This window comes from Marmota marmota, unplaced genomic scaffold (assembly GCF_001458135.2).
Source record: "Marmota marmota marmota unplaced genomic scaffold, marMar, whole genome shotgun sequence".
NCBI lineage: Eukaryota > Metazoa > Chordata > Mammalia > Rodentia > Sciuridae > Marmota > Marmota marmota.
The window spans coordinates 21174716-21188122 of record NW_025999960.1 but is presented as its reverse complement, the minus strand read 5'-3'; the positions used below and the strand labels follow the sequence as shown (position 1 = coordinate 21188122).

At 32.1% G+C, this 13407-nt stretch overlaps 1 protein-coding gene across 1 annotated transcript; it reads right to left on the bottom strand.

Annotated features, from left to right (window-relative positions):
- Window positions 1-2929: 2929 nt before the first annotated feature.
- Window positions 2930-3877, bottom strand: LOC107148786 (olfactory receptor 6C2-like). Its single transcript, XM_015493503.1, has one exon. The coding sequence runs from the start codon at window positions 3875-3877 to the stop codon at window positions 2930-2932; it is 948 nt and encodes a 315-aa protein (XP_015348989.1).
- Between the last annotated feature and the right edge of the window lie 9530 nt (window positions 3878-13407).

The following is a 13407-nucleotide window of genomic DNA, read 5'->3' as shown; positions in this document are numbered from 1 at the left end:
TGTTCTTTACACAAAGTTATCTACACACTCAATGCAATTTTATCAAGATTTTAACAGCAGTATCTTACTGAAAGAAAAAATGTATAAAATTCTAATGGAATACCCTAAGAATCTGAATAGCCAAATCAGTCCTGAGAAATAAGAAGAGAGCTGAATGCAAACACTTGCTGATTTCTAAATATATGACAAAGCTACAATTAAACAGTATGGAATTTATATAAAGACAGGCATGTAAACTAATTGAACAGAATACAGAGCTCAGGAAAATCTAATGGATGTATAGAAAACGGATCTTTTACAAGGTGCTAAAAATTCACAATAGGAAAGGACATTTAATACAGTAAATAGAATTTCAAAAATGATATATTCACATGCAAAAAAATGAAACTGGAGATTTATCTTACATTATACACAAAAATGAACTAGAAAAAGACTAAAGACTAAACATAAGATCTGAGACAACACATACACACACACAACACACACACACACACACATACACATACAAACACACATCTGAGACAGTAAAACTCCTAGGAAGAAATATATGTGGAAAGCTTCATGACATTGATCTTGGCAATGACACCAAAAGCTCAGGTGAAAAACCCAAAAATAGACAAGTGGCAGCACATCAAATTGAGAAGCTTTCCCATGGAATGGAAAAATAATTATAAAATATAAATATGGTAAGCAATTAATATCCAAAATATAAGGAATTCCATAAACTTGACAGAAAAAAGTATTACTGCATTTGAAGAAAATGGAAAAAAGTTTTTTTCCCAAAGATGAGTTACAAATGTATAAGGTTATCAACATCACTAATTATCAGAGAAGTGCAAGTTAAAACCACAATGAAGCATCACACCTGTTATGATGGCTATTATATAAATAAAAGTAAAGACAACAATCCTCCAAACTAAAAGTAACAAGTGTTGGCCAGAAGAGAAGAAATTGAGACTCATGAACACTGTTGATGCGGATGTAAAATGGCACCTCCAATACAGAGAACAGTACAATTGTTCCTCAAAACAGTCACAAATAGAATTACCACATGATATAGAAATCCAAAATTTATTTTATATGTATCCAAAATAATTGAAACCAGGATCTTTGAGAGATTTTCAAATACTTATGTATACTACATCGTTATTCACAATACCAAGGATGTAAAAGCAATCCTTTAAATATCCATCTACAGATTAGTTGACAAAGAAAACATGAGATATATATACACACACACACACAAACACACACACATTAGGAAATTATTCAGCCCTAATTAATAATAAGATTTTGCCATGTGCAACATACATGAACGTGGAAGACATACTAAGATAAAAGTCAGTCAGTCAATGACAAATAATACCTTGGCTCCACATACTGAACATAGTCAAACTCAGAAGCAGAAAGTAATGAATTTTTTAGGTCTGCTGTATTGGGGAAATCAGCAAGTGCTATTCAATGAATATAAAGTTTCAATTATGGAAGATGTATATGTTCTAGAGATCTAATACATATCACTGTGTTTATATTAACAATACCGTATTTTGCACTTAAAATTTTGTGAAGAGAGTAAATGTTGATGTTGTGTTCTTACTAAATTCAAAACAAAAACAAAGAATGGAGAGAAAGGAAGAAATTTTGGGAGGTGATGGATACGTTTAAAACCTTGAATTCTTAAATGTGGTGATGATTTTATGGATGTAAATTTAATGTCAAAACAAATCAGATTTTGTGCCTTTCATGGTGCACTTACTTAATATCAACCCTAGGTCAGTAACTGCTAAAATAAAAAAGTAACAAGTTATTTTCTTAAAGTGAGTGAATTGGGAACTGCAGGGAACTATAATACTAATTATGTGACAGATGATTACCTGATTATTAGGAAAAGGAAACAAAATATGAAAAATGAAGTTATGATATATTAAAACCAGGAACAAAGTAAATTGATAATAAAAATAAATCATGGCATACATGAATTACTTTTTTCTAGCTCCTAAACTAAGCAGAATTTTCCTAGATTTTATAACATTTCCTTATACTTTTAATGACTTAAATATTTTTTCTTAATCAATTTTTATCTGTAATGTTTATTTGGCAACTATATTACCTCACATAAATCAATGAGCAAACTTTACCAAAATTAGAGTGGAACAACTAATAAAAGAAAAAAAATAATATTAGCTAATATGCAACATAGATATAGATTTCTGAATCATCGCCTAAGTAAGGTAAAATTCCTCAGAAAGTGTCATTTCTAAGCCCAAATTTGCTTTTCTTTTTAGAAATGTTTTATAAAACTTTGAGTTTTGATATTGCCTTTTCCTTAAGTAATAACTGTAATTAGAAAAGTTCTGCTCCCAAGAAATTGGTCTCTTTGTTTGTTTGTTTGCATCAGAGATTGAACCCATGTGTGCTTAACTACTGAGCTATATCCCCAGCCTTTTTTTATTTTATATTTTGAGACAGATGCTCGATAAGTTGATGAGCCTGGTTTGAACTTGTTATAATATTGCCCCAGCCTCCTGAGCCACAGGAATTATAGGTGTCCACCACTACACCCAGCATGAAATTATTTTTAAAATCATAGTTATATTAATTTTTCTTGTGAAAGCCAGCAAAAGGAAGTAAAATAATTCAGGTAATAATAAATATAATAAATTTATTTAGAAGCAAAAGCTAGCAATAATATTAAATCTATTACTGATTTGCTATCCTGATCATAAATATTTTTCAGTTTCACTATGAAGGAAAACACAATGAATGAATTTGTTTTAAAGTAATAAAGAGTTTAATAAAGATGAGATCAAGATTAAATATTAAATGTCTTTGAGAAGGCTAATATGACTGGAATGTAGAAAGGAAACCATGAAGTAAGTTAGAAGCAGTAGTAAAACAGTTACAGAATGTTTTATTTTCTTTTGATTCATCAAAACTTCTGCTTCTTTGAGAGAAATACAATCTTCTTTATGGAGTCACTGAAAGCAAGTTTCACTTGCTTGTTCCTCAAGGTGTAAATGAAATGGTTTAGCAAGGGTGCTACAGAAGTGGTGAGAACTAAGACGCCTTTATTTATGGCCACCTCTTCCTTTGCTGAAGGCTTGATGTAGATGAAGATGCAGCTGCCATAGGTGATGGAAACCACAATCATGTGGGAGGAGCAGGTGGAAAAGGCCTTTTTCCTTTGCTGATCAGAGGGGAATCTCAGAATGGTCCTGATGATGTATGTGTAGGACAGAACCACACAGACTAGGGTAATAATGAGCCCAAATACAGCCACAATGATAACCATCTGTTCTAATATCCATGTGTCTGAGCATGCGATCTTTAGGAGGGGACTTGCATCACAGATGAAATGATCAATGGCATTAGAATCACAGAATTCAAGCTGGAGGCCTAAGCTAAGGGGTGGGACAATAATCATCAAGCCAGCTACCCAGCAAGAGAGGACTAATAAGGTGCACACTCTGTTGTTCATGATGGTCATATAATGAAGGGGTTTACAGATGGCCACATAGCGATCATAGGACATGGCTGCCAGGAGAAAAAATTCTGTTGCTCCAAAGAGAAAAACAAAAAATACTTGACTTGCACAAGCATTGTAGGTAACAGTATTGTCTCCAGTTGATAAACTGTACAGGAATCGAGGGATACAGACAGTAGTAAATGAAACTTCTAGGAAGGAAAAGTTTCTGAGGAAGAAGTACATAGGTGTCTTCAGATGGGGATCCACCAGTGTGAGGGTGATAATAGTCAGGTTCCCTGTTACACTCAACATGTAGGTGAGCAACAGGAAGATAGAAAGCAGAACTTGCAGTTTGGGGTCATCTGTCAGTCCCAGCAGGATGAAAGTGGTTATTACTGTGTAGTTCCTCATCATTGAACATTGATATTTACCTAATCCAAGATTGTATGAAAAGAAACATATTCAAATTCTACAAGACAAAGGTGTGCATATAGAAGCCCAGCAAATCAGCTTACATTTATCTTTTCCTTTTACATCATAATCAATATTTTTACTATTCTAGGAGCCTTCATGAATTTTATGGGTAGGAACAATAAAGATTTCCTTAAGGTTTCATGTTATTGTAAAACAATCCCATTTTTATTCATTTATTAACCCTCTAATTTGCAAATGTAGTTGATTTGTCATATTAATTTGTCACATATGAATCATTACATGGACTGGATTTCCAGATGGGTTAGTGAAATTTGTCATTTTATGGATGGCTAACATTTCTTTGTCCAAGGCAAACCTTGGATACAGGGCATATCCAGGTAACTAAGAGCATGGATTCTCTTCACTTGTTACTACCTGGTGATTGTTGTAAGGATAGGATATATTTTCTCCTGGAAAACAAATAAATGACAGTGACCAAAACAGGATTTCTTATAGTGGGAACTCTAGCACTTATGGACATTTTGATGTATAACTATTTTAACTATATTGTGCACACTTGTTATGTGCAAGATATATACAAAAAGAGTGCTTTCTTATGTATACATTTATGCTGAATTACTTGACTGTGAACCCTTTTCTCTCAAAGTCCAAGAAGTTAATTTATTTTTAATATTGCTAAGTAGAGCCTTCTAGGCTGTATCCTTTTCCTGATGTTGTAAATTCATTTGAAAACATTCATTTTCCTCAGTTCATCTTCAATCCATTGAGGTTTTAACTGGCCGTGCGGGACTTTCACTTGCAATTCCCTATAGCTTTCCGAGCACCTCAAAAGACTTCATTTCTGTTGAAGCCAATGGCATAGTTTAGTTTTCATCTTGCCTGAAATTGACACAGAAATAAAAAGCAAAGTTTGGTCATTCTTTAGATTAATCCCTTGGCATCTTTTTGATTTTCTTTCTAGGTTTATATTATTATTTTTAGTGTCTCTCTTTTTAGGCCTGTCTTCTCTATTCATATATAAAATATTGGTGTTCCCTAATATTCTATTTTCAGACCTCTCACTTATTGTGTTCTATTTGTTATTCTTTTTTTCTTTATACTCTTCATGAATGATTAACTGATTCACTTTTATTTTCTATAAAAATCATCATTAAGCACATAGGTCATCCCTGGGCATCTGTAGGATACTCCATAGATACCAAATCTGAGGATGCTCTAAACATAACAAGTTGTGTGTCCACATCTCAATTACCATATGCTCTAAATGATTTACATTATCTTCTTCCAGTATTAATTATTTTTTGATATAGAAAGAATTATCTTTTTGTTTAACTTGCAAGGCTAATGGAAAGTACTTTCTTTGATTTTCTCATTTCAATACTTGTCCTTTTCTTACCTGTCTTCCTTATGGTTTGAGTTCCAATAACACTGACAACTTGAAATTCTTCATATTTTCTATATGGTTTCTCCTCTGCACAGGCTAACTTTGATTAATGCTTATTAGTCCTTCAGAGTTCCCTATAGGTATCAGTTCTTTCAGGAAATCTTCATTCATGAACCCAAAGCATATGATACTTTTGTGGTGTTTCCAAGTACCTGTTGTTTATCCATTCATGGAGTATATCACATTATATTATGCTGTACACGGTAATTACATTTCTCCTGTAGATTCCTATAAATTTCTCTAAAGCAGAAACAATATTTTATGTGCTCTTAAATTTCTTCATATTTGGCTTTTATACTAAATTTAGGGACAAAACAAAGCAGCATTGTCTATGTACTGGGGAGATTTATACTTCTTTAATGCCTAATCTGTCAGTTGGTTCAAAGTTCTTATTTTACATGTGCTTCAAACTAAACTTTTATTTTGAATACTTTTTAAAACAAAAGGCCTGAATATGCCCAGTTCTAAACTATAAAGATTCTCCTTTTCCGGGGTTTTCCCCATTCTGTGTACTACCCAGTCCTTTACCCTTAATAACTAATTGTCCCTCTGCAGCTGCTGTTTTCTTTCTAGTTTCTGATTAACTCTTTCCTGGACTATTCCTTGTTAGGAACTTAGGATTCCCACCTTTTTTACAGTATTGGCTTCCCATATATCACTTTTTGATACTGCAATTATTTCACTTTCTGATTTTTTGTTGCTTATACCACCTACTAAATATTTTGATTTCTGATATTATTCTTTTTTGAGACTTATACCTCTTATTGCATGTCTAAAAATTTAATCTTCTCAAAGAGATTTTGTTCGTTCTTACTATAGAACATATGTGTGGATAATGAACCATATAGATAATATGAACAGATACATTCAAGAAGCCCAAGAGTACCTGAATATTCTCAAGATTAATAGATTGTTTGGGTCAATAGAAAATGTACTCTAAAAACAGGGAATTTGTTCTTTTTCTGTTTTCTATTTTGTACCTACAAAGACAGTACCTGACACATTACACATGTTTAATAATGTTGAAGAAATGACTTAATTAATGTACCTTTATGTAATTGTAATTTGTATTCCCATACTTCTAAAAGTAGAGAATATTTCAGATAATACTCATAGCTAAAAGGCTCTCACTGCAATATCTGGAAGATTAGAATTGCTATGAAATCCTGAGATTGTAACCAAGATAGTTTTTTTCTTTGTTGTTTAATTTACTTTTCTATCTATACACAAAAAATATTTCTGTCACACTGACACTCCAAGGATATTTGCTGATATAACCAGAAAGTAATTAGTGATAAAACATTTTCATGTTCATAGTATTAATTCTATTCACTTCTTTTAGTCATATTAGGATGTTCATTTAGCCATCTAGTTTTCGGTATTTTTCATAAGCAAATTCAGTGATAGTGTTTCTAGAGAAAAATGCTTGCCATAGAGATAAATAAATAAACCCACCTTTTGTAAGGGAAAAATAATATCATCACATTTCTATGGCCTGGAACAGTAACAGTCTGAAAAACTGTTATTCCACTTTGCTTTGCCTGGCCAGGTTTACTTCTCCTTTCTCCATTCTTCTAGTCCATTGATTCACCTAAAATATGATTGAATGATAAATTTCTTAGGATCCAACAGTTTTTAGGAATGGTACAATAGCAGTGATTTTTTCTTTTGCAGTGAACGGGAACCAGGTACAGATGAAGAAAAGTACGATCTTTGTTACACTGGAAATGTTGGGTGTTTGGAGTTGTACATTAAAAAAAAATCTGACTACTCAGCATTCTAACAGCTCATACTAAGTTGTAAACTACCATCAGATTTCACCTTATATCTCTTATGATATCCATTAACAACAGCTACTATATGTTTTTATGAGGATGTGGAGAAATTGGAATCTGTGCACTTTTTTGATGGGAATGTAACCTGGAATAGTTACTATAGAAAACATTATGAAGTTTCCTCAGAAAACTAGCAATAGAATGGCTGTATAATCTAGCAATCCCACTTTTTGTCATATTTCCAAAAGAATAGAAATAACTAGCCCAGAGAAAAATCTGCATTTCGGTGTTCATTGCAACAAATTTGAAAATAGCAAAGACATGGAAACAAGCCAGAATTACCATTAATACATAAATGGATTAAAAGAAAATATGACACATGCATACACACATACTATGGAATATTATTCAACTTTAAAAAGAAAGAAACCCTGCAATATGCAACAACGTGAATAATCTGGAAGACATTATCAAAGTGAAATGAGTTACAGAAGGTCAAGTGTTGCATGATTCCACTTTCGTGAGTATTTAACATAGTCAGATTCAAGCAGAGATCCAGAAGGGTGGTTGCCAGGAGCAGAGGAAGGGGAAATGGAGAGTTGTTCAGTGGCTATAAAATTTCAGGATGAATAATAAGTAAGTCTAGAGATCTGCTGTGCAACATGGTGCCATTATTAGCACTGCTATTTTGGGCACGAAAAAAAATAAAGAGAGTATACGTTATGTTAAGTGTTTTTACCAAAACAAAGAAATAAACAACAACAGTTATAAACAAATAAAACCAAAACCTAAAAGGGAAATAAGGAAATTTTGGGAGCTGATGGACATGTTCCTTACCTCTATTGTGATGGCGTGTTCATAGCATGCCTAAGTCCCATCTCATAAAATATAGTATTTCAAGTATATGCAATTTATATTACAAATTATACCTCAATAAAGCTATTAAAAATATATGCTGAAGACCATTACACTATCTAAATGAATTTTCACTTCCATAATTATGAACAGGCTGTCACATACTGCCAAATGGCATCTGGCTCCATACCCACTGATCTCTGTCCCTAGTGAGTAGGCTATTGGTGAATCACCATTAATGTCATTTGATCTACTGTACCATTTAGAAAAGACCTAGGATGTTTATTTGGAGTGTCTTAAACTAAAAATTTGCCTCTTTAATTATTTTTCACATAATTTTTCCTTTGTACTTTTATAGCCTTTCATTTGATCCTTTACCCAAACTTCAAATTTCACCTGTTTTTCACCTCAGGAACACAAAATCCATTTCATGTCTCTTTTAGTCTTTATATTTTACTGAGTAGGTGTAAATATATCATCTCTTTTTTCCTATAATTTTATTAGGTAATTTATTTGTTATATATTTTGTAATATACAATATATAAAAATAATATACACTATGGTTTATTTATTTATTTATTTTTATTAGTTGCTCAAGACAATACAATGATCTTGACATAATTCTCCTAATATTTTTGAGTTTTGTCCTCTCAGAAATCTTTCCACCAGTGCAGGCTAGGGGAAGTTGTGTTAAGGTAATGATTGCTTCATAGCCTCCATTCTCCATGCTCATCTTCCCAAACTCCCAATATCCTTCTGCCAGAGTGCTCCACTCTGACATTCTTTGGCCCTAGTCTTCCCAAGGAATTAAGTGCTCTGGATCCTTTCATCCTCCTCGCTCTTAATAATTCTGGTTCAGGCATTGATTGAACCTGGCTGTTTGAAAATTTGAATCAAGTTATGTAAAATAAATCTATTCCATTTATCATCCACCATTTCCCAGGCGCTAGGCTAGGTTACATTTCATGAAACTTATTTAAATTGTACTAAAACTCTGTCATTTTTTGTAATGTGTAATATTCGTCTTCTTAATTAGAATTGTTAAAGATATTTTTCTCAAATATATATATTGGGAATTAGACCAAATGGTAGTGGAGAAATTAGAAGGTAGAAAAAAGATTAAGAGTTTCATATGCATATGTTTGAGAATCACATAGGCAATTAAAGTTTAGTGTTCAACACTGACATTGTCATCTACCCACTCCATTAGTGCTGTTCCTTATGCCATAAACCATCATTTAATTTATATATTTGCATTATATTGTACATATAAATGAAGGATGAGTTAAATATTAATAGAATTCCTTTACCTGCACAACAGGTCTTATTTTGTTAATATAGCATCTGATCATTACATGTAGTCTTCAAATAGAGGAACAGACTGTGCTTCTGTTCATGGAGTAACGATTGCCCCTAGTCAGCCAGCATTAATTATTTATAATGCCAGCAATGAACATATGCACTATCTGAAAACACAGTCTCTTGAGCTTTTACTATTTCCCTATCATTAAATGAAAGGATATTTCTGCAGGAGATAACAGTTTGAGTTAAGAATGACTTTATTTTATTTTATTTTTTAACTCAATTTGCTTTTTAAAAATTCCTGCAAACAGGGCTGGGGCTATAACTCAGTGGCAGAGCACTTGCCTAGCATGTGCGGGGCACTGGATTTGATCTTAAGCACCACATAAAAAATAAATTAAATAAGACCATGCTGTCCATCTACAAATATTAAAAAATTTTAAAAAATTCCTTCACATACCATGAGTTCTGTGGGTCTGGAAAAAATGAATTCTTCCTTCCAATGCCACATGCCTTAGAAAATACAATGTGAAATATATGGTAAGGTTCATCTTGCTTTCAGGATATCATCACAGGAAAATAGATAGGCAGAACTCTAAGGGAAATGGCACAGACCTGGTATGACTTGGATGAAGATGCTAACAAAGCATACTGATCAATATTGTACAATGATAGTGTGTCACATGCATTTACTTCGGAGAATCAAGGTTTTCAAAGAAATCCATAAAACCAAATCTATTCCCCTTGATGATATCCCACCCCCACCTCAAGATTGGTTTCTGAAAACTTCTCAGATTAACCAAGAGCTTATTCAAGGAAAGGAAAACAGCTCTGTGTTTTCAAATTCATTGGGGTTTTCCATATTCAGCTCAGTCTTTTTAAACACAAATCCTATTTTGCCTTTGTTAGATAAAAATCAATGTATTAATGGTTTCTCTTTAATACAAGTAAATCATAAGCTAATACTTTACAGTAACTTGCTCTTTGATTTTAGTTTATCTAGCAACCAATTGTCTCTCAACTACTTCAGAGCCACAAAAACTGCAATGAGGAGAATAAGCTATAAAGTAGATAAAAGTTGACAAGCTTTCTGTCATCTCATTCTTCATACTCCACCTCTGAACACAAACCAGCAAAACTGTCTTGGTGAAAATCTTAGCCTTGATGATTTTGTGCAGTGAATGATGTACAACTAAAACTTCTCTCAATAAAGAGTAATTTGTCTCACTTAGCTATTAAGGGAATAATTTCGTTAAACTAATAGAAGATATTTCATAGTAAAGGAATATTTACAACTTAGAAAATTTTGAAATTTTCAGCAATGTAATATTCTTTGTGGTACATTTCCAAGAACATGGAAAGCATATTTCATGTGTCTTTTACATGGATAACTACAAATTACTGGATCAGTGGGTATAAAAGGATGTTTAAATATGCCCTGACAAAGTCATTAGTCTTCTCAAGGATCAGTTGAATAATTTTAAAACATGTTTTTTTACAATTGTCCATATTAAAAAGTTGAAGCAAAGCTTAAAGAAATTTCAGGAAAATACACCAACCAATATTTCTCTCTTATCCCTCAAAAAAATTCTCACATCTACCTTACATTAATTACTCTTGATAATTTTTCATCATTTTGACTGGCAGCTCCTTAGTGGGTTTAATTGCGTTGTGTTAAAGAAGATGTGACTTATCCTGGAGTAGCAACATCATCTAAATTTGATTTCTAGATATGTTTTAGAAAGTATTTAGTTTTCCTAGTTTCCCTTTTATACATAGTATGTTCAGATCTTTAGAAACTCTTTCTTACTTTGAATTTGGAAATATTTTCTTTGCTCTCCATCATGCTGGTAGAAAATCTGAGAGGGAGAAGAAAAAAATAATTTTCTTTGGGTTGAGAAGAATGATGCTCTGATGTTTCTGAGCAGACAGTAAATATTTCTACTCACAAAGTAGTGATATTTATGTTTTCTACTCTCTCTCCTGGAGGCACACAGGGATTAATTGAATTAATAGCCAAGTATCCTTAGTGCCCAGGTTCAAACATCACTTACTCTGCCCTCTGTGTAATTAGCTTTGGCAAAGCAACTAAAATAGGCAACTAAAATAGGCAGCAGCAGAGACACTTTCCTTTGAGACAGTAAGATAGCAAAGGAGAATCAGTTAGAGGACAGGTGCTCATCTTAATGGGAAAAAATAAAAATAAAAAAGCACAAATCAGATTCAAATCCCCTTTATCCCCATTATACTTTCTAAGGATATAATTATGGCTGTTTATAAAATATTTTATTGATGCCTCTGTGATAAAATGTTTGGAAAATTATCTTCTACATGTAATTAATTGACAAAAATTATTATGTATACAGAGTTATTATTAAATCAGTAATTATGTTAATCAGAATTTACAGTTGAAAACTGGAGAACATGGATAAGTTGAACATTATTTGTTCTATATGCAAGCAATACATCTCTATTTGTGTTTAGAGGCTTCCAGCTTCTTTCTTCTAGTTATTCATTAAATATAAAATAAGTTATTATAAATTACAGTTGCCCCTGTTCTTTAGAATATTATCTCACTATATTTGGGTACCACTTTTCTTACCCTCATTATCCACCCCATTCCAATTTTAGTAATCACTATTATAGTTTAAAAGGGTATCAACTTAATATTTCTACTTAATATTTCTACATTTACTTAAGAATTGGTAATATTTGTCTGTCTGCATGTGACTTATTGTATTTTGCATATTGTTCTCTAGTTATATCCATTTTGTGATACAATATCATTATTTTTATAGCTGAATAATCTCTTTTGATTTCTAATTCAGATATTAGGCTCTTAGTGCACAGAAACAAGAATCATTTTTTGTGTGTTGATTTTGTATCATGCAACTTTGTTGAATTAATTTTAGTTCCAATATTTCTTCAGTTGAGTTTTGAGAATTTTCCCTACCTAACACCATATTATCTTACAAACAATGACAATATGATTTCCTATTTACTAAATGAGATGTCATTTATTTATTTCATTTGCCTGATTGTTCTTGCTAGAATATAAGTGGTGGAAATAGCATTATTATTCCAGATGTTAGAGAGAAAGCTTCAAGCTTTTCTCTATTCACTGTGATTGCGACTGTTGACTTATCATATATAGCCTTTATTATGTTCAGATACTTCATGTGTGCCATTTTTATCATGAAGTGATGGTGAGTTTGTATCAAATGTATGTTCTACATCTATTCATGTGATCATAGGTTTTTATCCTTTATTTTGTTGATGCTGTATATCTTGTTTACTGATTTGCACATTTTGAACCATCCTTGCATCCCTGGCAGGATTCCCACCTGATCATGGTGAATAATCTTTTTAATGTGTCACCTGATACAGTTTGCTGATTTTTGATGAAAATTTTGCATCTATATTCATGAAGGATATTGGCCTGTAACTTTCTTTATTTTTATATCCTTGTCTAGTTCTGGTATCAGGGAAATTCATGCTAAATTGATAGAAGAAATTTGGAAGAAGTTCTTCCTCTTTAATTTATGGAGCCACTTAAAAATGAAATTAATATTTGTTGCATATTTGGTAAAACTTCATAGTAAAGCCATCTAGTCCTGTTTTTTTATTTGAAGAGAGATATTATTTACTGATTCAACCTCATTATTCACTGTTGGCCTGTTCAGTTTTTCTATTTCTTCATGATTAAATCCGGGCAAGGTATATGTTTCCAGATATTTGTTTTCTTTCTTTTAGCTTATCATATTTTTGGTTTGGTTATTCATATTAATATCTAACAATTTTCTTATTTCTTCAGTGCCAATTTTAATAATTTCATTTTCAACTCTGATTTAATTTGTTTGAATATTCTCTGTCTTTTCAATAGTCTTGCTAGGGAATTGTCACTTTTGTTTATCTTTTTGAAGGAACAGCTCATCATTTAACTTTTCTTTTGTGTTGTTTTTTAAATTTTGTATTCTACTCATTTTGTCTTAGACCATTATTTCTCTTTTTACTAATTTTGAATTTTGTTTTTCTTTTTTCAACTGCCTTGAGATGCAAAGATACATTCTTTATTTAAGGTCTTTACTTTTTTGATGCAAGTGTGACTGCTGTGAACATTCTTCCTAGTA

Coding starts and splice junctions, on each gene's coding strand:
- LOC107148786 (XM_015493503.1), bottom strand. CDS start 3,877: ATGAGGAACTACACAGTAATAACCACTTTCATCCTGCTGGGACTGACA.